The following is a 25,871-nucleotide window of genomic DNA, read 5'->3' as shown; positions in this document are numbered from 1 at the left end:
TTTACATAATTCAACAAAAAATTCCTTAATGAACAGTTGGACTTAGAAGTAAAAAGCGTTTATGTCTGTTATAATTTCAATTGCCATAGTTATAACTTTATAAACCAAACCAAATTAGGACGTTATATGTTCTCCTAATACATAAGGAATGCCAAAGCATAAAATGAAAGTCTAATAATGATTTTATATTAAACACGATTTTAGGAGAGAAAAAAAAACAATTATTGGACACTCTAACTACTAATAAGGAGGTTAAATTATGACTTGAAGAATTTTGAATTAGAACACATACAGTCTAAATAACATTATATTACTCCTAAATACGATTAGAAAAATACTTTATTAAGAGAAATGATATCCTTGTCAGCGCTTAGTACTAAAACCAAGTGTAAGCATGACTCAATTTCACATCATTATGCTTTTTATAATTATATTAAGGTGAAACGAAGTCCTAAATTAATGATGATTTTATTTCTCAGAATAAGCCTTTTAGGCTTTTAACTACTCAAAACCAAGACTTAAGTTTTCTTATATGATTTGGCACAGGGACAGAAACAAACGTGCTTATCAGATTATTACGTATGAAAACAATTCCACCATTTTATCACGGAATGTAACAAATGGTTTACGTTTTATGTTCGTTCGAGAAAATTATAATATGTTTATGTAATATGATTGTGGCATTTGCGCCATTAAGTGTTTTGTTTCAACAAAAAATAATAATAAAGATCAACAAGGCAAAAGCAACGTTCACAGGACGCCGCCCCCGGACACACCCAAGTAGGGCACCCAGAAGGCACCAAACAAAACAAAAGTCTGATCATTTGACGAGATATTGCATGTCGGTCATTTTATACCACTAAAATATCTTCCCTTCTTTCTAAGATAAAGGACTAAACAAAGAGTTTGAATCTAATTTACATATTTAATGTTTTTTTTATATAACAAGATTAGCCGATATATTGATATGCGAAAAAAAAAACATTTATTAACTCTTTCTTTTCAAAACCAAATTTCATCAAATGTTTTCAAAACAATTATTATTCAAACTCCGATAAGTATTCCATTTAAGAAAATGTCCGGTTTTGAGCTGTCGGGTTCAGTTGCAAAGATAACACAAGACTCGATGAGATCGTCAACGGGAAAACGATCATTAACAGGATTATACATGTAGAAAAATTGCTCGTCTATTTGGGTACTGTTGTGCGTTCCAGCAACAAAGTCCATAATGAATTCATTTTTTGAAAGAAATGTGTCTTCATCCAAGTCTAACAATTTGCACCAATCCGTTGAAAACGCACGAACCAGCTCAATACATGCAGTTATGTTTGATTCATACCTTTGTTTCATCATGTTTATAAAGTCATCTTTGGAGAGTTCTTTCTTGTTTGTGAAATAGAAGACCTTCCATAGTCTATCCATTTCTTTTATGATCTTGTTTTTTTGCTTATCAGTCAGATCATCACGAGCTTTATAATGTTCCCTGCAATAAATGTTAATGATATTATGAATTGATCAGACGCGGTGACTAAATTGCTTGTAATTACTAGTTTAAATCGAGAAATTCCTTTAAACTAAGTTATTTTTTTCAATTTATTAAGTTAGATTCGAGCATTATGTATTTTGAAATCTTCAATTCATAAAATTTGAAATTGTGAATACGAGATAAATCATGACCACCGGTATTTTGCAATATTCTATTCCATATGCTTAATTAATCTTTTAAAGTGGCAGAGCCTTTGTCTCAAGTTATGTATTCATCGGTTTTTGTGAGAGCTAGAGTAATTAATTGATTCTAGATTGTCCATATTGATATTCTAATTAAGTTTCAGTAATACATGTTCACTTACAGAAATGCTTTGGGGTCTTCAAATGAAAGAATTCCATCATGATTGAAATCATCAAAATCAAAGAATTTTCCCCACTTGTCAATTAGGTACCCGTTCGCCTGAAGAAAAAAAAATTTTCATTATAAGGTGGGATAAGAGACTGATTTTACAATATTTATCACCATATTTCTATATCGTGACTCACGCAGTATTGACTAATGGTATTCTTTTATGGTAATTAACTTGGATTGTTTGGTCAGTTTTGTAAATTACTTTCCTTGTCCACTTATATGCGATATTTTACAATACTATATTTAATATCTATAAATATTTATGTAAATTTCAACCTGTCAAAAATCTTGAAACAAAGTGTTTTGTGTTTGTGTTAGGCACTCGATTTTGTTTACACGTGTGTATTCAATTACGATTAATATTCTCATGGACATTTTTACAATATACACAAACCACATGGATTTCAACTCAATATGTTCTTAAGGTATGACCCACCTAATGCATTACCTCCACTTTGAAGAGTACTCAAATATACTAGAACTGAAGAGGCAACTTTTTTTCTTTGAACATTATTTGACGTGTCTCTCAGATCACTCTTGATAAGAAAAAAGTGTTTCATTTTAATTATAAAATTATTATTGGTATCTTTTGGCTAAATTGTGCCAAATCTATTATCAAAATGGTACCTGATATATTCAAAGTCTAATAAAATAAAAATTAGACGGTAAAAGTATTTTATATTTGACAAGCGCATCCAATATACTTTAAAGACAATTTATGCAAACTTTGAAAACAGCCCCTGATTTGAGTAAATTTTAGGGATATTTTGAATAAGGCCCACCAAGTAGAAAATTGATCAAACAACTACTTAACATGGGTGGGGTAGGGTAACATTTATATACATATTTCAAACATTTTGAGTAGAAACAATAATTTGTTAGCTGAATGCTATTATTTGTTTCTTAAATATTTTCTATAGGAAAACATTATTTCATAATTATTATATAATAGGATAATAAGAGTTTCTCATTTCTGAAAAAAGAGTCCTTCTAATAGCCAGGTTTTACTTTAGAAAAATCTTCATAACTCGTAAACCATACGGTAAACTTTGTTTAAATTTTGCATTATTGTGTCTTTTAAGGTAAACTGACCTATGTTGTCAATTTTATAGTTCCTTATAGTGCCCATTAGGGGGCTCATACCTTAAAAGAAAGTTTTACATTTTAAAATCAAAAAGAGACTTATTTGTTGGCTGTCAATCATACAGTACTTAACTTATTGTATTAACACTTTCCAGTTTTGCCAGAGGAGGAAGAATTAAATCACCGACTTTCCGTTAGCTTGCTTGATAGATTCCGCATATGAGAAAGCCTACGGTTTATGGCGGAATAATATCCAACAGAATGAAGGTTGAGTGTTCTTTATGCGCTGTACGTCATAGATTACCCTTTCAAAAACAGATGTCGACTAGGACACAATAGAGTAATTAGTTCTAATATTTTACAGGCGATAATGCTCCATTTTGAATAGGTTGCAAGGAGTATCTTAGTGTCAATCATTTCCCCTTTGAATGACATGATCTTGCACCTTCGTCCTTGATATAACTGGTATGACATTGATTCATAACATTGTGACTAAATTCCTTCCAGAACATTGAATAATTAAGAAATGTATTCTTTGATAAGTTTAATAGTTAAGTGTCACAATATCAAATGTGGCATTTTATGGTATAAATTATATTTAAAGCAGTGATAGTGCATATAAATATATTTTGTTCAGGTATATATTTGTTTCTATTTACCTTATTTGATTCTTGCTCGATAGCCACAGCACAAGCTACAAAAAAGAAATAAAGTAAAACGACATCTTATACACTAAGCACTTCGTATAACATATCTCAAATTGTCATATTACAGATGATTAACTTTTATTTTTTTTAGTTAAAACTTCCTTTAACGTTCTATATTAGAACTAAGACGCTTAGTGCAATATTTGAAGACTACTTTCAAAATGTTTATCTATTATGTTTATTTGTTTTATATTATTTATACAATCGTGTTTTTATATATGTTCCTTGTAGAGTCAATCGAAAATAAACTATTGATAAAACACAAATGCATTCTCCTGATATTTCTTAAGCATCTTTTTTGGTCATCAAGCCGTAAAATAAGCCTAAATTTCTGAATCGTACACCATGTGGATTTTGCCGAATCGGGTAATATTAAGCATTGATAGTACAATTCCCGAGCAATTGTGTATGAAAGACGTGTGAATATCCAATATACCTGGAGAAAATAAATAAAGTATAACATACTGTGATAATAAATAAACCACAGACGCACATGCACGTGGGCGCACATACAAAAAATCATACACAAGTAAAAAAGACTTAAATTTTTGCCAGTCATTTAGATATTCGAAGCAAATCAAAACAAGCGCCAGTTTGAAACGGGTGATGCTTTCGAACAGGTTTTTGCCACAGAAAGGTACGCCTCTTGTTGTTTCAGAATTTTGTCCTAGACAAAGTTCATAGTGCAATAGTTCCAAAATCAAACAAGGCAGAATTACTGTTCATTGAACTGCACTTCTACTCAATCTATCTACCGCCTCAGTTTCTTGTTGATACCTCTTGTAGTTTCACAGTGATGTCCCAGACAAAGTTCACAGTGTAAATAGAAAATAGCAATAACTCCAAAATAAGGCAATACAGAGTTGCGGTTCTTTTAACTGCATGTCTACGAAATGAGCAATATTGAACTACAAAGGTATATATTAATAGCCAATACTGTAAGATATTGTTCTCTTAAAGCAAAGTTTAAAAAAAGAAGAACAAAGGGCAATAATTCTAAAATTAAGGTGAGAAGAGTTATGACTTTTTAGCATTTCACTTTTATTAAATGATATCTATCTTCCCTCAAAGTTTCTTGTTGATACCTTACATTGTTTCAGTTGATACCTCTCATGGTTTCAGATATATGTCTTGCACAAAAGTCAGAATGAATACTTGAACAAAGGGCATTAAGTCATACATCAGGAAAGGCAGAGTTATGGTTCTTTTGCACCGCACTCCTACCCGATGAGATCTTACTACCTACAAAGTTCATGTTGTTATTTCTTATAGTAAGATAGAGAAAAAAAGAATCCCTAAAGAAAGCGAAACACTGCAAAATTGAAAATGTTGCAGGCTCGGTTTGATTGAGCCTGTTCATGAACGGTACTGTAAAATGCAAACTACCGTCCACGCCCCCTAGCACCGGCTTAAGCAGAATTCAACATACAAACATGAAATGGTAACATTTTAATTTAGAAACTTCCGCAGATGTGTTCATACGGCGGTTATCATGGAACCTTCAATGTGACACTACCGTGCCTTTCCATTAAAGGGGCGTATGGTCCCCAATTAATAAAAGGCGCGTGCCCTAAACGAGAAAACAATGGGCGGAACTAAATAAAATGGAATTTTTAAAGGGGAACAGAGGTTATGAAGCCTACATATCACAGATAAGACGTCAACAGACAAGTTAAAAAGCAGGCAACATATCCTAAGGGTGATTCAGCCTTATTCAAGTAGGACTATTGGAACCACCCAACTAGAAAATGCCGAAAAATTACAACGAAAAATACCACGACCATTAAGGATCAGAAATATAACATCTCTGATTGAATGTACGGGGCGACTTTTTCAGCCTCCACACGGCACAGACAACGCTGATGTGGCGATAAAAAAGAGAAAGTAAGACTCCCCAAAGAAAGCCCCCAGCACGGCAAAATTGAAAATGTTGCAGGTTCGGTTTGATTGAGCCTGTTCATGGACGGTAAGAGTTATGTCCCGGACAAAGTTCAAAGCGTAAACATCAAAAAGGACAATAACTCAAAAATTAGGCAAGGCAGAGCTATGTCCCGGACATAGTTCAAAGTGAAACAAGGGTTTTCAGGTTATGCTCCGGACAATATGTTTCTAAAAAGGGAGATTATTCAAAATGTGGCAAATAGAGTTACGGTAATTTGACACTACACTCCGCCTAAATGTCGTTAACCACGTAGTGCAGTTTAAACAAATCATGTTCAAGGGTCCAAAATATTTTCCGGACAAAACGGACGAACAGATGGATAGACGGACAATGCGGCGACTATATGCGTTCCCTACGGGGAGCATAAGATTAAAAAGGCTATGGTTTTCTTTAATATACAATTTGCAAATGAAATATGTAAATCGTTGAAAAAACCTCTCTATCTTTAATACAAATAGTACAACTACAGACAAAATGCTTTAGTAAATATGACCAAAAAAAACAAAACAATAGAACAAATAAAAATTCATGCTAAAGAAAAAAGGACCGTCGTTATATCCTTATAAAAAAGCAAAAAACGACCCATGCGAAGTTTAAAAATGAAATATATCTAATAAATAAAAAAGAAAAAATGTAATATCTTGCTGAACAGAAAGCAAGACATGCGATTAAAATGACATATGCAGTCATGCTAAAGAAGAAAATACTGTAATTATTAATTATTTTCGATAAAGAAATAGCTTATTAAAAATCATTCTAAAGTAAGATAGAAATTGGTTATCTCTAATACGCAGAAGGCAAATAAAGAAAACAGTCTTTAGTTAAAAGACTGTGATTATCTCATAAATACTTTAAGAAAATAAAGTGTATTGGTAAATTTAAAAGATAGAAATCATATATTATACATAGAAAGCCCAATCAAATTAATTAATGTCATGGACGATACTATAATCTTCTATACATTAAAAAGATTGTGATCCTCTCAAATGCACGGAAAGGAAATACACAATCATGCTTAAATGGAAAATGTGTGTAAGAAAGAGCGTTGCTCTCTTCAACAAACAGTTAATACAATATAAACAAAAACAAGTAAATCAAGAGAAGGTGGAAACACACGTCAAACACAAGAATGTTTCTTAGAACTGGTTTATTCAAGAATCTACCGCTTTCTGTCTTTTAAGACCTTCATCAGGATATTTTTCAATGATATATGATTACTGAATATCAAAATGTTAATCGTAAATAAAATATTTGAATGCTCAAGATATAACAATTCGAATTTCCTGTTGAATTGCAAAGTATCTTTTAATCAATTAATTGAAATATGTTGCAAGTATGTATTAAAAAATGATTGCTTTACCTTTTAGACTCAACGCAACTAACAATGTAAGCGTCCAAATAACCATTTTCTGCATGTATTTTTGTTCTTCGTTAATATCAGTAAATTATTATAGCAGTCCGTTAAATATACTGATCATACAAGTTCTACAACAACAACCACTCGTTTTTTACTTTATAGGCCCGTAACGTTCTCAGAATAAATAGTTAATAGACGTTAATTATTGCACAATACACATTTCAATAAATCGATACTCCAGATTTTAATACTTCACAACAGCATGTGTCAAGTGTTGTGTGGCAGCTGCAAAAAGTTGCCCCGTACTTCACTTCAGTGTTCTAATATTTTCTTCTAGACCTTCGTAATTATTGATGCCAGCACCATTAAGTGTTGACAATTGAGTGCCGCTCAAGCTATTGCAAGGCGGCGTGAGGTATATTGCACTTATTCAGTATCCCTCATTTACAAACTCAATCAAACTGAGACTGCAATTTTCATTTAATTTGGTTGTGATAAATGTTTCCGAGGAATCACTTTGTTTCCAGATTATTTTTCAGTGTAGTGGTTTGGTTCATCTTCTAGCGTTAGTATTTTCGTTCAAACTGCCTTGTTCTATTGAATGAAGGAAAAAGCCAAAACGATAAATAAAAAAGTGAATACATGAATGGAAAAAATATGACGTACGTATTGTACCCACTTAACAAATAAATGATCATGCTGTCTGTAGCCATTGCAGGAAAAGGTAATTACATAACCAAATATGTACACTATTAGATATTATTTCATCGTATTGACTTACAATTTATATGGTGACACGACAACACGACGCTGTGAGAGAGAATATAAAATGTGAGGATATTAAGATTAGACATTTATTAAGGTAGATCTTTAAATATTGAGAGCTCTTTAAAACTGCACAGCTGTAAAGGCTGGTCAGCCTCTACAATTGAAGCCATACCATTAGTCACCGGACTATTGTCTCAAAAACAAATTTTGTATTTGAAATTAAAAATGAGATAAATTGATTCACAACATATATAGGATGAAAAATTACTGTAGTCAAAAATAATGTTAGCTAATAAAATGCAAACAAAACGGTTTTGATCACATAACATGAACTCATCATATCAGGAATTTTTTAAAAGTTTTTGCTATCAAAAATCTTGATGATCAATTGTTATTTTTTTGTATATTTGTCAAATTTAAATTACGGAATGTCCAAGACTTTCAGGATAAAACATTATAATGTTTCTTTATTAAAATACAATAAGTGAGGAGACAATTTTTGTTTAAAGTTAAAATTGAGATTTAATCTGCTACATGAATTTACACAAAAATTGGCAACAATTTCCAATTATTCCTTTGTATTTAAACTTATCAATTATCTTACTTCAGAAATATTATATATAATATATATTTGAATAATTTACTGATAATGAGAAATAATAACAATCTCTATTTTTATGTCCATTGACAAGTTTATAACAGTGACTACATTTTTAAGTATCTAAACTTTCAAAGCAAATTAATAATAAGCATGTGCTTTCTTGAAATTAGTAAGGTATATTTCAGAAAAAAAATACATGTATATGTAAATTGTATTGTGTTTTAATGAAAAATACTCTTAATAGTGAATATGAGACGTTGAACTTTGTTTTTCTTCCGTTCAGAAACTGTCACATGTTTTCTTTTACTCAATGACATGATTAGGAGAGTTAATCTAACACAAGAAAGGAAACTCGGGGTAAAACCTTGAGCATTCTTAACCATATATTAAAGGATAATTCAATAAGGCGAATCATAGTTGTTTACTAGACTGATCATATGTACTTTGTAGGCTTTTGTAAGTTACCAGATTATTTTAGATTATTTACGAGCTTTATTCAATTGTAACGTCAATTAAAATCCGGCATGATTGAATCATCCCCGAAACTATGAAGTTATATGATGAATAAAATAAGCCAAAACTTTTTATGAATTTTATTATTGACAACGTAACATTTCTTATGACGGCGGCCAGCATCATCACAATAAATTGTTTAAATATTGTTTGACTTAATTAGCTATCTAAGACCAAAAAATATACGCTTAATTTGCTCCTAAACGATTCAAACATATTTTGCGAAAAACTTAGCACTTAAACTTAAGCTTAAAATATATTAACATAAGGTCATTTTTACAAATTTTCTGACTCTCAACACCTTTAAACAAGTACATTTATTGGCATATACTATGTCTAATTTAAGGTTAATAAACTGTTGCGCAATGTTGTTCTGTTGAAATGACATAGATTCAGTTTTCATTTCAGGTACTTGTTTAATATATAATTGTCTGCAAATTTTAATCATATTGTCACAGAAAAAGTTCTACAGAATTTAAATAACTCTGCTTGACGATACCTATCCTTATTATAGTTTTGCCAAATTATGAGTTATGGTGAATTTTTACCGTTTCATGAATATTTAATAAATAATTTTACATAGTTACACACATTGCTCAAATATGACTTTTGTATACTGTACACCATAACTTTTTCACTGCAAATAGTGTTTTGTTCAGGAATCTTTATCAGAGCAGGCAGTAAAAGCTGTAAACAGCATTTATTCATTCTTCTCCAGAATAAAGTTTGATGTAAAGACTAAACTGTTGTCTATTGACAGAATGGTGGAACCAATACTACTTTATTGTGCTATATTGTGCTGAAGATTTTGGTATTTACAATACAGATGTTCTAGATAGAATTCAAATAAAGTTCTTGGTGTAAATATTTCTACACCAAATATGGGTGTACTTGGAGAATTGGGAAGATGTCCGATATATATCTTATGTAAAGAGATTCAACCCTTGAATGAAAATAAACATAAATAAAAGTTTGCTTATTTATAATATTTTTCAAATGCAATATCAAGAAACATACACCCATAATTGCATATGTTAGCCAAAGCATGTTAAATCTCTTCTTGATACTCTTTTGATACTCTTTTTGGTACGGCTGTGCTTAATATTGTAAAGTTCGTTGATTCCGTTGAAGGGAAAAACCGGAAACGTTTTAACCAATGTTTTTGTTTAATTTCAAGATCGTTTTAAATGCAAACGATCAATATATAATTTTAGTAAATGTAAAAAGTTAAAAAGAGCCTCTGATATGTCATTTGTTATATATAAGATTGATTAAAGTTAATATCGATATACTTAAACTAGTGCAAACAACTAAGGTAATAGATAAGTGGAATAAAACTGTGAAATCTTCTGAACAGCTTTTTCACTATAATTTTTGTCATAAAAGAATAATGTTAGACTCATGAAGTTGTTGTTTACTTTCTTCTTAATTATATTGAGCCTAAAGCAAAATGACACTTTTCCGATTATGTACGTCCATAAATGTCGTAAACACCGTTAAATATCGCTAATGTCTTGCAATTTTCCATATCCCTTCAAATGTTGCAACACTCTTTAGTGGTATTATATAATTACAATAATCCTCAGGTAATTGTTTGCACACATGCATAGATATATTTAATAACATTTGCAGTTACATGTCCCCATTCAGCTGTCGACTCTGTCGACTCAAGACGTAATATGCTTTTTAATGCCCCTTTGTGTTTGCAATGAAGATTAAAGCCTTTGATAAGATTATAACATGCAATTATCGTACTTATATAATACTAATACATTAATTAAGTTGCTCTGCGGTCTTATGTAAATTTTATAGCTATAGTGTCCATCTCCAATTCTATCTGACTGCCTATTTTGTATTGTACTGTAAATAGCGTTCTTTTATCTGAATATTAACATGATTAGTTTAACAGAAATTACATCTTTGGCTTTACTTATCTGCAAAATGTCCATTAATTTCAACTACCAGACATTGAATACAGGATTTAATTGAATGTACTAAATTCCCTTTCAAGTGGATCACCAATACATGCTCTTTTTGTATTTTATACGATAAAGCTTTCGTAAACATGATATCAGAACTAACAGGCTTGGGAAAGTGCGATTGACTCCGGTTGTATGGCAAATGACTGGTCTAAATGCGCAACAATTTCCTATTGCACCAAATGTTGCGATTTTAACAAGAGCCACCGACAGTTGCGGTCAACGTTCGACTGTTTACTTTGTCAAGAAGCAAACAAATCTTTAAAGAGAAAATTATGGAAACAATGGTCTTCCTTGTCTTAAAATAACGATAGGTAGGTTTAGTCACACTTGTTTTGTCTAAGTATGAATAATTACCATTGTGTTCAATGATCAACTATACTCATGGTCTGCCTTATCATTTTATACACCTTAGACTGCTTCGAAAAAAATGTACTTTCTATCAATTGCATAGTTATGTGTACGCAGTATCTGGATTTTTTTAGAGTGTACGCAATATCATAATCTCTGTTTTCTGTAAATAGTGCGTTTAAATACTTTTTTAGTACAAATGAATTGGAACGAAGGTTGAAAATATATTTTTGAAAAGGACAACAGAATAACGTCCAGCCGTTTAAAACGGCCAGTTTAATCGATACTTGCTCATTTTCAGTAACATTTCAACGCCGGGTGTACGAACTATCCAGAATCAAAATCGCATTCAACGCGAAATACTGACAAAACAGGAAAGAGTTACTTCAAGACATTTTGTATATAAAAACTAGAAGTTAGGACATCTTCTTTGCAAAACAAATTAAGTTCATACCTTTTCTGATTTCTTCAGACCACTCGTTTTTCTTCAAAATACCGGCCGATGAAGTGTTTGCGGTATCAGAACTTTAAGGATGCGCGCGCATGGATTAACCTCCTTGAATTATAACCGGTTAATATTGCGAATGATACAATTTTCGGTTTTATAAAAACAGATATAAATGTTCGTGTTTTGTGTCTGTTTTCATCTCATTCTTACACATTTAAAGGTTCAAGAAACGTATTTTCTGATTTTATTATTCTTGATCTAATTCCGACAAAATTAAATATTGTAAAAGTTTTATGCACTGAAATTGCTTTTTGCTGTGATATTGAAATGATATAATGGATGCATTCGGGTCATTAAGACATTTATATTTGATTTTGGTCACTTGGCGCAAAATTGTTATCTGCTATTAAGTAAGTCTAGTAATATCTTTTTATTATTACAAATATAAAATAAACAGTTCACATATAATGTGAATAATGTATTTGTTATATGTGAACGCGTATATATTGGTATGCGAATAAATGTTTTATTATCACTTTTTTCAAGTAAATTTTCTCAATTTTCTGATTATACTCCGTGCCTCTAGCATTGTTATTGAATGTTTCGTTCTAGTCTGCCGTACTTCTGTGATGTCTAGTAAAACGATAACTTCGTTCTTTAAGAGGGCGTCTGTGACTGACAGCGGGCTGCCCGTACCAGAGACCATTTTCGATACTTTCTCCGCAGATATATATCCATGTGTACGCATTTTCGGATAGTGTTCATTTTCGGACAAGTGTATAGACAAAGTGAACTATTCGCGAGAAATGTGAATTCGCGTCTAAGAAAACTCGCGAATATTAACGAAAATAAATTTTTTGCAAATAATAAGTGTTTTACAGTATTTTAAGGAAAAATTCATTTTTAAAAGCCGGAATTAATTGCATTTCAGACAACATCCGGTTTTGACCTATCGGGTTCAGTTCCAAAACGAACAAAATACGCTGCAATATCATTAGCAACAGGCTCATTTATTGGTTGAAACGTGTAGAAAACTACTGCTCGTCCTTTCGGATATTGTTATACGTCTGAGCACAGTAAGTTCAGAATGAATTCATCTTTTGAAGGAAATTTGTCCCCATTCAGGTCTACCACATCGCATCATTTCGTTGCAAACACAAGCACCATTTCAATTAAAGCAGTTTTGTTTGATTTATACGTTTGTTTCGTCATGTTAATGATGTTGGTGTCGTTCTTGTTTGTAAAATAAAATGCTTTCATCGTTTTCAATTGCATATCGCTCTGATCAATACGAACTTTATAATTTTCACTGTAATAAAAAATGATGAGTAATCATCAAAATAAAGTCCTGACATGATCCTACTACACTGTCAAGAACCGAGTGGAGCAACGAACCAACTTTTAGGTATATGTAAAATCAAAATTTTAACCAAATTTTTGTTTTGCTATGTTAAACACCTGTTTTTCTTTTCTTTTGTTATCTATAGATTGTTAATGACCAGTCTGATGCAGACGAAAAATTTTGCATTTGTTTTCAAAGGAAAAATAGTTGTTATAATTTAATATCTAATATAGCCAATAATTTACAATGTTTTAAAAGGATCAATTTTTAACCCAAAGTTTGACCATTAGAGTTCAGAGTTTTGGGGTTGCCTTTTACGTTTTGGCCCATCCGGTTTTCTTTTTATTGTTGCAAAACATTTTACAAGTTAGAAACTGATTGTTCACTGGTTTGGTGTTTGTTTGACCATTACAAAAACTTAACAAGGGAACGTATGCCCATTTTGAGGGTTACTAGTCAAGGAAGACGTTAAAAGTTTTAATTTAAGTAACGAGCAGGAACATGAAGAAAACTGATAACAAGATGATAGTCTCCTCACATGAAAGAATCTAGCTTTCCATCAAAGAAATGAAGGTAAGTGTTCGAAGTCAGCATGTTTTCACACACTTTTTCACACAAGTAACCAATTTGTCTGATTTTAATTAAAACATTATAATGCCTTTTTGAAAGCACAAAAATGCCTTTAAAAATGCATAAGTTAAAATTTTCAGTGTCAGTTAACGTTAGCAATGCCATCCAGTTGCAAATACCGTTTTAATAATTTTTCAGTTTACAATTATTTATCGTGTATACCATATCAATTTTTGTTTTATTTACCTTGGGCCTGATTCTTGCTCGACGGCAAACCTGAATGTTCAAAGTGAAAACATTTCCCTTTAATACTACAGGAAATCTTAAAAAAAAATAATTATTCTCATATTAATTAAACGCCCATGAAAAGAAATTTAAACATAAATTGAAAATACAGAATAATTCTAAAAAGGAGTGTTATCATTGCCTATAAATGTAATGCAAATACAAAAAGGATATTATGATACTTTGCTCATCTCTACTGAACAGAAGGTAAAACAATAATTATGGTAAAGCGAAAAAAATTTAAACTCCAATACAGATAATTAAATAAAAATAATGATATAGGAAAGAAATACTGTGAACATCGCCAATATAAATTCAACTAATACTGTAAAGAAGAGTTATCATGATTAATAAAAATATAAATATTTTAGATAAAACTATTCAAACTCCTTCCTAAATGAGGTAGTAACCTCAATGCACTAAACCGAAAGATAACTAGCATTTATATTGTTATGATCACAATAACTTACCATTGTAACACAAAACATATAAAAAAAGAACCGTCCAATGCATCATCTTCTGAATGAATCGTTGCTGCGTCACGTGTTAAACAATGTTTCCCGTTATATATACTGATCGAACAACACATCATTGCTTTTTAGTTAACAGGCTCATTACGCATGTTGACCTGAATATAGGAATATCATTTGAAATTTTGAACTGCAATAACGTTTTGATGGTATAACGCATACAGATACAATTGTCTGTGCATTCACAAATCTGTAAGATATAAATATCAATCAAATTGTATTAATGCACATACAGTTATAAAGCTATGCTCTCAAATAATGTATTTAAATTTTCCATCATTAATACGAAAACACATAAAAAATCTTAATTCTAAAACCCTATGCAGTAGTTAGTATGTTTTAAGCAAAACATTAAGGTCATTTCTACATCCTTTTAGCGCAATACGGGGTTTGCAGTGAAACATTTGAGGCAAACTTGACTAAGTGTAGTAATAATCGGCTAGAAGCACAACAACAATACAAGTATAAATGATCATTCTACTTTACCGAATATTTCATGACATTGTTTTTTGCCAAACATTCGATTTACGGGGTGGTAGTATTTAGTAGACGAATTATTATTGTATGTCGTCCTGCATACGCAAAAAGAGACCATCTGTATAAATTGTGTGTACATTTTATAACGCTTAGAAAAGAGAATCAATACGGACATTCATATATCAAAAGGTATCTTACAGGTGCTTCTGTCTATACAATCCAAAAATGACTGTTGTTCTATGGCAATATCTAATGGTATATTGTGTACCTTGACACCGCGTTTTCCTGCACTCGTAGTTTCGCAGTGTCGGCGCGGTCTGGCCAGTAACGTGTCAATGAGGCGTTAACTTTAAACAACCAAACAAGCAAACACATCTGATGTAATTAAAATAAATGTGAAGCATTCTTGATATGTATTGATCAAATATATCATGCTTTGTTTAAATGTTCTTGTCGCAATGTGTTTCAGTGACAATGAAACAGATAGACAATGCATAATGCAAAGAAAACAACATTAATTGGCAAAATAATATATACATATACTAGTATAAACAACATATTATGCAGAAATGTTTCATGTTAAAGCAATAATGCATTTACGAATGAATAAACCATCCATCTTTACTGTAAGCTTAAGATAGAATTCATTTTTGGTAGTCCAGTTTTCTTTTTCGAGTTAAACATATTCAATATGATACTGAGAATGACAATATGTACACTTTGTTTTTATATACGTGTATCATATTGTATTATCATATTGTGTTTTAGTCGATTCAGTTAAAAAAATATGTACATTTTATAGTATACACGCGTAATTTGATATGGGTTTTTGATCTGAAAATAAGACGAATCTAAATGGGGTACATAAAGAATTGATTGGCATCCGTCAATAAATCGCGCTCTTCGGGATATTTTTATTTATCATTTTGTAGTACACAGTGGGTTATTATGGTATGTTATTGATATACATGTATCCGAAAGCTGAATAGAATGATGAGTTGATGACCTAAACATTCCAAAAATCTATTTATAGAGGGATGTACTCCTATCGGTAATTCCCGGTCTCTCCTGATCTGTTTTGACCGGGATTTACTAGTGACCGGCGAATAGTACCACACATTTATTGTCCGGCCTCTCCCGGTTTTGGAGTAGATGTTTGATATCGTTACAGAACAGAAGAAATATTTTACAGACAAATAAGCTTTTTTCAAAATGAATGTTTGCCACTTAGTTTGGTTGCAATAATTAATAAACACAGATCAACTCTCAAATTTATTGATTATTATTATACATAAACATACAATTCGAACCAAAAAAAAACACAACAACAATAGCATGTTTTATTTTATCTATATGAGATGAAAACAATAAATATGTACAATAATTGAGAAAAAAAGGTACATTTTTTATGGTATTAACTATCAACTTTGAAACATTTTGTTTTATTTGTTATTCGTGTTTAGTAAAGATGCCGAGGAATTATTCGAAGTTACAAATTAGATAATTGATTGACAATTTAAAAAATGATAAAGAACAAAACAAATGTACAGTATATGGTTAAAGGATAACCAATATTATATATTGAAAGATTAACCATATTTTACTGACTTTTTTCCAGTTAAGTTTTGACTTATAATCGTCGGTCAATATATGACAATTGAATTCTTAAAATAGTTGTAAACGTAAAAACTCAGTATTAAAATAGCACATGAAACACAAAAAAGAAAAGAAAAGAATATTCATAAAATTTGTATTTTTTTAAAAAAAAAAAGATATTACAATTAGTGTATAATAAACAATTATGCTCAACATTATCAACATGGTAATATAACCAGTGTCATATTGTTAGTAAGTGTGACCAGATACCTTTAGAGGGGGGTCTTCTCTAATAGCGATAACATGATAAGAGACAATTACACAAGTGTGGTGTTGATCATGCGTTACACTTATGGATTATAAATGATTGTATACATGTATATCCGTTGCTATTAATAACCACGGTCATAAAGAAATAACAAGTAATATTCTAATCTCTAGCATGCCAATCTAAGTTAATAATGAACAATGTCTTTCGTCCGTTCATTCATAAGTGATATACAATTCTGGTAAAAACCAATTAACCATTGAAAAGTTTATAAGAATATCTCTACTTGTTCGTCTTCACCTGCTGCATTTCTTGCTTGGACACCCTTTGATGCTTTGCATCAATGCTTTCCTTGTACGTAATTGTTTCGACTTTCGGAAAAAAAAACGATAATAGATTAAATTGTATAACAATTCTTAATATAACGAGGCGGTCTAATTAATTAAATTGATGTAATTATTTATTTATTAAATTGATGTACTCATTTAACAAGATTGTAAATTATCTAATTTCAACTACTAAGTTATAAAGACATTTATAAACGCACATATGCATAATGCTCCGTTACAATTCAAATATTTCTTTTTTCAAATTCATCTTATTATTACACAGTAGGTTATTATAAAAATGCCTTTAAGTTTTAGACACTTCAGTTATTAATATTTATAAACTAGTCAGTGATCACATACATGTGCCGTCTCATGATAACCATTTGCATGTTGTCAGCTTCTGTGTAGCATGAGACACAAGAGTCATTAATAGGGCAACTTAAGGGCGTAACTCACACGAAAATTATTCAATCGGGAAACTCGTGTAACATGCGCAAGAACTTGAACTACCGATCAATCCTGTAAACATTCATTGGAAATGCTTTAATGATATAAGAAGAGTAGTCCAGACAAATTAAAAAACAACAACAACAACAACAAAAAACATGAAAGCATCACTCCATAAAAAATCATTTAATTTAACCAAATAAATGCGGTTACTATAACAAGACTTGGTATTGATCATATAAATAAAGTTAAGTTGGGTGAAACTGTCTCGTTAATGCTAATGAAACAACTCCGGACAAGTTACTTTGGAGCCGGCAACACAAAAACACTTTACATTTTAACCAAATAAATGCGGGTACTATGAACAACATGACTTGGTATTAATCATTCATGAAAAGTTTGGATAAAACTGTCTCGTTATTTCTGAAAATAGCCCGGACAAGTTCCTTTGGAGCCGGCAACACAAAAAAGACCTTTTAACATTCAAGGGTCAACACTCAGCCAAAACAAAAACTGAAAACCCAGTGTGATATGCGCAAATACTGGAGCTACAAATAATTCCTGCTTTGTTTTATTGAAATAATGCATTAGTGGTATAAGAGAAGTAGTCCAGACAGACTTTTAAGAATAAAAAACATAAAAGGGTCATTTCTCTGACAAATCATTGAACCAACAAATACCGGCTATATACACAATTAGACTTTGTACTGATCAGTCCAGTACAGTTTGGTTACTGATCATTCCGTTACAGTTTGGACGAAATTAGTTGTTTCAGAGTACTGGCAACACAAAAACTTCTCAATGAATTGAAAAAAGAGATATCTATTTAAAGTAAGTTATGCAAACAAAAGTGACAAAATTCTTTAAAACCGGATTGACGTTGTCTTGCAATACATGAATAACATATTGAATACGCATGCATACTTGTACATAGTTTTTTGTGTTCTACATTCAATTTATATTACTTAAGAATCAGTTAAAATATTGCTTATTTTGTAAAATTGGGTAAGAAATCTTCAACAAATATCCTGAAATAAACATTCAAATTTTCCATTTAGTTCAATTGAATTATTCGAAAATGACAAATACACTTTGACTATAGGGCTAATCAAGTAATTTTATAGCACATTTTGTCAAATTCGTCCAAACATCTCTCTTTAAGTACATGATACTCCTTTTCAGCTACAAAAGTGGTTGTAAACGTGATTTAATTTTATTTTTACGCAAGGTTGATTGTGATTGTATTTGTCTTTTCGAGCGTAGATGAATTTAATAAGGTATTTTTATGGATTTACTTTTCATATACATTTATCAGGTTTGTTATTTTAATGACAGTGTTTGTGACTATGAAGTTGGGTTATAAAGGATTTATTTAAATTAACATCCAATTAATTGAAAAGAATATTTTCAATTAATTGGATGTGAATTCAAATAAATCCTTTATAATTATATAATAATAAATTATAATAATGCTTTTTTATTGGTATGATTACATCAAATAATGCTATATTTCATTTACATTGAACTATCGATTCAAATACACCTTTGTTTAATTTCAGAAGTGAAAACTGCAATCGTTTTTATACAAGAAGTTCCTCTATAATAATAGCTTTTTTACTTCAGTTTAGACCAGTGAAATACTAAGATGTGTGTTTATAATGTTAAAGTTACCGTTAAGTATGACATACACTGGGAATTTTAAAAAAAAGGTATAAAACGTTCTCAAATTACCAGTCCAAGAAAAGTCCAAAAGGTTATTTGTTTCTTATAAGGAGACGAGTTAAACACAACCATCGAGCTAAACAAATGACATTTCTATCTCCTGATCAATACCTGTATATACACTTATAACCAAGTCACTATGATAAGTGATGCCTGAATGAAAATACATTAGTTAACTTATCGAACAAATTTGTTCAATTTACATAATTCAACGAAATTTTCCTCAATGAACAATTTGAATAAGAACTAAAAAAGCGGTTATGTCTGTTATAATTTCAAGTGCTATATCTATAACTTTATAAACCAAACCAAATTAGGACAGTTATATGTTCTCCTAATAAATAAGGAATGCAAAAGCATAAAATGAAAGTCTCATACGGATTTCATATTAAACATGATTTTAGTAGAGAAAAAAACAACATTTATAGGACACTCTAACTACTAATAAGGAGGTTTAATGATGACTTGAAGAATTTTGAATTAAAAAACATAGAGTCTAAATAGCATTATTTTACTCCTAATTAGGATTAGAAAAAAAACTTTAAAAAGAAATATGATATCCTTGTCAGCACTTTGTACTAAAACCCAAGTGTAATCATGACTCCATTTCACATCATTATGCTTTTTATAATCATATTAAGGTGAAACGAAGTCCTAATGATGATTTTATTTCTCCGAATAAGCATTTTAGGCTTTTAAATACTCAAAACCAAGAATTAAGTTTTCTTATATGATTTGGCTTAGGGACAGAAACATACGTTCTTATCAGATTATTTCGTAAGAAAACAATTCCACCATTTTATCATGGAGTGGTACAAATGGTTTACGTTTTCAGGTTTGTTTCGAGAAAGTTATTATATGATTATTAAGTATGATTGTGGCATTTGCGCCATTAAGGTTTTTGTTCCAAGTCTAATCATATGACGAGATATTGCATGTCGGTCATTTTATACCAAAATGGTACAATAGGACTTTACAAAAAGTTTTCATCTAATTTACATATTTAATGATTTTGTATATAATAAGATTAAACGATATATTGATATGCAAAAAAAACATTTATTATCTCTTTTGTTTTCAAAACCAAATTTCATAACATGTTTTGAAAATAATTATTATTAAAAACTCCGATATGTATTCCATTTAAGAAAATGTCCGGTTTTGACCTATCGGGTTCAGTTGCAAAGACAACACAAGACTCGATGAGATCATCAACTGGAAAACGATCATTAACAGGATTATACATGTAGAAAAATTGCTCGTCTATTTGGATATTGTTGTGCGTTCCAGCAACAAAGTTCATAATGAATTCATTTTTTGAAAGAAATGTGTCTCCATCCAAGTCTAACAATTTGCACCAATCCGTTGCAAAAGCACGTACTATCTCAATAAATGAAGTTGTATTGGATTCATATCTTTGGTTCATCATGTTTATAAAGTCATCTTTAGAGAGTTCTTTCTTGTTTGTGAAAAAGAAGACCTTCCATAGTCTATTCATTTCTTTTATAATCTTCTGTTTTTGCTTATCGGTCAGATCATCGCGAGCTTTATAATGTTCCCTGTAATTAATATAAATAAAATTATGAATTAACACTACGAGGCGACTATATTGCTTCTAATTACTAGTTGAATTCAAGAAATTCGTGAAGTTGAAATCTTAAATTCATTATGTTATAATAGTGTATTCTGTATGTTGAAATCGTGAATTCTTAAAACTTGAAATTGTGAATTCCAGATAATTCATGATCACCGGTTTTATGTAATAATATTTTACATAAATTGTTTAACCGTATCTCAAGTTATTCATTCATCGGGTCTTGTGAGAGCTTTATCAATTAATTGATTCTTAATTGTCCAGACTGATATTCTAATTATGTTTCAGTAATACATTTTCACTTACAGAAATGCTTTGGGGTCTTCCAATGAAAGAATTCCATCATGACTGAAATCATCAATATCAAAGAATATTCCCCACTTGTCAATAAGGTACTCGTTCGCCTGAAGGAAAAATGGACAAAAATCACGTGAAACGTGGGATTAGTGGCTTATTGTGCAATATGTATCACCATATGTCTATATCGTGACGCACGCAATAAGAACTATTTGTATTCTTTTTTAGTAATTAAGGTGGATTGTATGGTCAATTATGCAAACTCCTTTCCTTGTCCACGTTGCAATATTTTTTTTAAATACATCTATAAACTATTCATGTAAATTTCATCCTGTTCAAAGTAGTTTGTTTTTGTGTTGAACACTCGTTTTCGTTAATATGTGTATTCATTTACGATAAATATTTTCATGGGCACTTTTACAATATACACAAATGGCATTGATTTCGACTGATTTTTTTAATTTAAAGACAGTATTTCATTTATAATCAAAGATATTTTTTGTTGGCTGTCAAATCAGACAAAACTTAACTTATTATATAAAGACATTCTAGTTTAACTAGAGGAGTAGGAATTCAATCACCGACGTTCACTTAGTTTGCTTGATTGATTCCGCATATTAAAAACCTACGGTTTATGGCGGAATTATTATTTAAGGGAGTGAAGAACATATCATGATTTTACGCACTTTGCATCATTGAATACTTTGTTGGCTGTCAAATCAGACAATACTTAACTTATTATATAAAAACATGCCACTTTTACTAGAGGAGTAGCAATTCAATCGCCGACGTTCCGTTAGTTTGCCTGATAGATTCCGCATATTAATAACCTACGGTATATGGCGGAATTATGGCATAGATTACCCTTTCAAAACAGATGTCGACTAGGAAACATTGGAGTCACAGATTATCATCCTTTTACAGGCGATATAGCTCTATTTGAAAAAGGTTGCAAGGATTATCTTATTGTCAAGCTTTTTCTCTTTGAATATCATGATCTTGCACATAAGTGCTATATATTACTGACATAACATTGTTTTATAACTTTTTGACTCAGTTCCTTCCAGAACATTGATTAATTACTCAACAAAAATGTATTTCATGATTTTAATAACTCATTTTGTAACTTTGAAAATAGATCCTATATATAAGTAAAACCCTTTTTCTGAGGTTTAAACAATCTTATTTTAATAAGTATTGTGTTTGGCCAGCAATGGGTCGTGTCAAACAAAAACAATTTCTCTTTAAAGTATATATTCTTAATCCGAAAACAAACAAAAAATATTTCGTACGAACTACCTATAAATTGCCGTAGGTTTATCTCAAACGGCTACAATTTATTAACCTTGTAAACCACCATGTTGATATAGGTAAATTGTTTAGTGTTACAATATCAAACTTGACATTTCATGGTATAAATCATTTTTAAGCAGTTATGATGCGTATAAATATATCATGTTATGTTGTTTCTTTGTTTCTATTTACCTTATCTGATTCTTGCTCGAGAGCCATACCACAAGCTACAAAAAGAAATAACAAAGTAAAACGACATATAATACACTGCAACAACTTCGTTTAAAATATCTCAAAATGTCATATTACAGATTATAAACTTTTATTACGTTGTGCTAACATTTCCTTAAACGTTCTATATTAGAACTAAGACGGGTAGTGCATTTTTTGAAAACTTCCCTGCAGAACTATTTATCTTTTATAGTTTATTTTTGTCTTTTTTTGTCTTTTTATTTTCAAAATCGTGTTTCTTATTATGTTCCTGGCAAACTCCATCGGAATAAACTATTGCTAGCAACACAAATGCATTCTCATGTTATTTCTTTAGCATCTATTTAGTCCAACAAGCAGTAAAAATAGTCTTAATTTCTCAATCGTACAGCCGATTATTAATAGTATGGATTTGGCTGATTTGGTAATATTAAGCATTGATTAAATAATTCAAGAGCAATATTTGTGTTATTAAATCTGCAATGGAAAGATTGTGATTATCCAATATACCTAGAGAAAATAAATAAAGTAAAACAGACTGTGATAATATCAGAACCACAGACACATATACACGCGCTCACACAAATTAAAGGACAATTTCATGCATAAGTTAAAAATACTTAGATTATTGCCAGTAAACAAATACCGGTACTCGAAGCAAATAAAAAATGTGCAGGATTGAACCGGTGATTATCCCAAAATAGGTTTTGGATGCAGAAAAAGTACACCTCTTGTAGTTTGAGAGTTATGTCCCGGACACAGTTCAAAGTGCAATTATTCCAAAACAGCAGGGCAGAGTTAATGTTCTTTGCACAGCACATCTACTATCTACCGAATTATTTTCTTATTTATACTTTCTGTATTTTCACAATAATGTGCCGGTCAAAGTTCCAAGCGTAAATTGAAAAAGGGCAATAACTACAAAAATAGGCAAGGCAAAGTTACGGGTCTTTTGCACTGCATAAGGATCTACGCAATTATTTACCTACAAACGTTATGTTATATATATATATATATATTACAGTTTCAAGTTATGTCCCGGACAAAGTTATAAAAATGAACAAAGTGCAATTACTTTAAAATTAAGGAAAGGAGATTTATGGTTTCTTTGCACTGCACTTTTATTAAATGAGAAACATCTTTCTCCAAAGTTTGTTGTTGATACCTCTCATGGTTTCAGAGCTATGTGGTTGATACCTCTCATGGTTTCACAGCTATGTCCCGGACGAAGTTCAAAGTGAAAAAAAGAGCAAGGGGCAAACACCCTAAAATAAGTGAATGCAGAGTTATGGTTCTTTTACACTGCACTTCTACCCGATATAATCCACCTACCTACATAGTTTTATGTTGATATCTATTATAGTAAGAGTTATATCCCGGACAAAGTTTAAAGTGTTAAAATGAACAAAGGCAGTAACTAAAAAATTAGTCAAGTCAGAGTAACGGCTTTTTTTGCACCGCAATTCTATCTAGTGAGATCTATCTACCTTTAAATGTTCTTGTTGATACCTCTTATGGTTCCAGAGCTTTGTCCCGGACAAGATTCAAAGTGAAACAAGGGTTTTCAGGTTATGCTCCGGACAAGATTTTTCAAAAGGGGAAATAATTCAAAAACGGGACAAATAGAGTTATGGTTCTTTGACACTACATCTGCCTTAATGCCCTCTACCACTGTGTCCAGTTTAAAGAAATTATGTCCAAAGATTTTCAAGTTATTCTCAGGACAAAACGAACGGACGGACGGACGGACAAGGCGGCGACTAAGGGAAAGCATACAAAAGATGCTTAAGATTTTTCCTAACATACAGTACGCAAATGAAATAAGTCAATCGTTGATAAAAGTTATCTATGTTGAAGATACAATAAAGACGATTGCTATATCTAATACAAATAGTACAACTAATAACAAAATGCTTTAGTAAATATGACAGTGGTTATTTCCAATATAAAGAGAACAAATAAAAAATCATGCTAAAGTAAAAAGGAATGCCATATAAACAAAAGCAAAAACGATCAATGTGAAGTTAAAAAATGTAATATACCTAATAAATGCAACAATAGCAAATGTAAAATCTTGATAAACGGAAAACGAGATATGTGATTAAAACGACATAATAATCGTCACCTTAGTGCAATAACTGTATAACCGCTATTGAATTTAGAAGCACTTATTACGTTATTGCACTAAGGTGACGAATTATGCAGCCATGCTAAAGTTGAAAATACTGCTATTTTTCCGATAATTTAAAAGAAAAGCTAATTAGAAATCATTCTTAAGTAAGATAGAAATTTATTATCTCCAATACACAGAAGGCAAATAAAAATTCAGTATTCAGTGAATAAACTGTGATTTTCTCCAAAACACTTTAAGCAAATAATGAGTATTTCTCAAGTAAAATGATAAAAACTATATATATTATACACAGAAAGCAACATAATGACTAAGCTAATGGACGATACTATATTTTTCAAATCATTTAACAGATTTTGATCTTGTGCTTCAATGGAAAATGTATGTTAACAAAATCTAAAATAAGTAAATCGAAAATATAATAGTTGCATGCTCAAGATATGATAATTTAAATTCCCTATTGATTTTCAAAGTATCTTTAAATTAATAAATTGAAATATTACAAGTATTTATTGAGAAATGATTGCTTTACCTTTGAAACTCAACGCAACTAACAATGTAAGCGCCCAAATAACCATTTCCTGCATGTTTTGTTTCTCTATCGTAAATATCCGAAACTTATTATAGCGTTCCGTTATATATACTGATCATACAGGCTCCACAACAACAACCACTCGTTCTTTTGTTTAGAGGCCCATGACGATCTCATAATAACGTATAGAAAGACGTTTATTATTGCACAATACACATTTGAATAAATCGATACTTTTTTCTAAAGGTCGGTTAGATGTATGCACGTTTTTCTGGCTTTTGTTCATATTAGTTTTTTGTTCTTTTAAGATTATTTGATACAGACTCGCAATTTAATTATTTTGTTTTATGGTTTCATTTACACAAAAAATAGTCAACGATAAAGTGATTGTAACCACATGGACAAAAGCTTGACTGATATAAAACAATGTAGTAATTTTTTCTGCTGTTACTACCCAGAAAGATATTAATGGTATGTGTGTGCATGTTAATATATGATACTTTGAATATTATTATATTTCATGCAAAAATGACCTAATATCTTATTATGCATGCCATACGTGTTTTGTAATGCAGTATCGGAAGCAACATGCTTGTATT

The 25,871-nt window shown here is 30.9% G+C and overlaps 1 protein-coding gene across 2 annotated transcripts; it reads right to left on the bottom strand.

Annotated features, from left to right (window-relative positions):
* Positions 1-1,011: 1,011 nt before the first annotated feature.
* LOC132733684 (sarcoplasmic calcium-binding protein-like) lies at positions 1,012-25,544 on the bottom strand. 2 transcript variants are annotated; one of them, XM_060720346.1, is made up of 4 exons: positions 6,993-7,739; positions 3,643-3,677; positions 1,851-1,948; positions 1,012-1,483 (listed from the first exon to the last, which is right to left on the bottom strand). In XM_060720346.1, exons 1-4 carry the CDS (start codon positions 7,045-7,047, stop codon positions 1,045-1,047), a joined length of 627 nt encoding a protein of 208 aa, XP_060576329.1. In that variant the 5' UTR covers positions 7,048-7,739; the 3' UTR covers positions 1,012-1,044. The 2 variants fall into 2 exon arrangements, with proteins under 2 accessions (XP_060576329.1, XP_060576328.1); XM_060720345.1 differs by lacking the exon at positions 6,993-7,739 and adding an exon at positions 25,273-25,544 and having other exon boundaries at positions 1,025-1,483.
* Positions 25,545-25,871: the final 327 nt, after the last annotated feature.

The sequence above is a fragment of the Ruditapes philippinarum genome, unplaced genomic scaffold (genome assembly GCF_026571515.1).
Source record: "Ruditapes philippinarum isolate M1 unplaced genomic scaffold, ASM2657151v2 ctg4010_1_1_1_1, whole genome shotgun sequence".
Taxonomy (NCBI): Eukaryota; Metazoa; Mollusca; class Bivalvia; order Venerida; family Veneridae; genus Ruditapes; species Ruditapes philippinarum.
This window is presented reverse-complemented; position numbering and strand designations above follow the sequence as displayed.

Bases quoted from the DNA above. Each gene is read 5' to 3' on its own strand.
- LOC132733684 (XM_060720345.1), bottom strand. From the start codon at position 25,327: ATGCAGGAAATGGTTATTTGGGCGCTTACATTGTTAGTTGCGTTGAGT. The intron at 1,949-3,642 runs GTAAATAGAAAC...TTTTTTCTTCAG, and splicing joins TCGAGCAAGAATCAAATAAG to GCGAACGGGTACCTAATTGA. The intron at 1,484-1,850 runs GTAAGTGAACAT...CATTTATTGCAG, and splicing joins GAAGACCCCAAAGCATTTCT to GGAACATTATAAAGCTCGTG.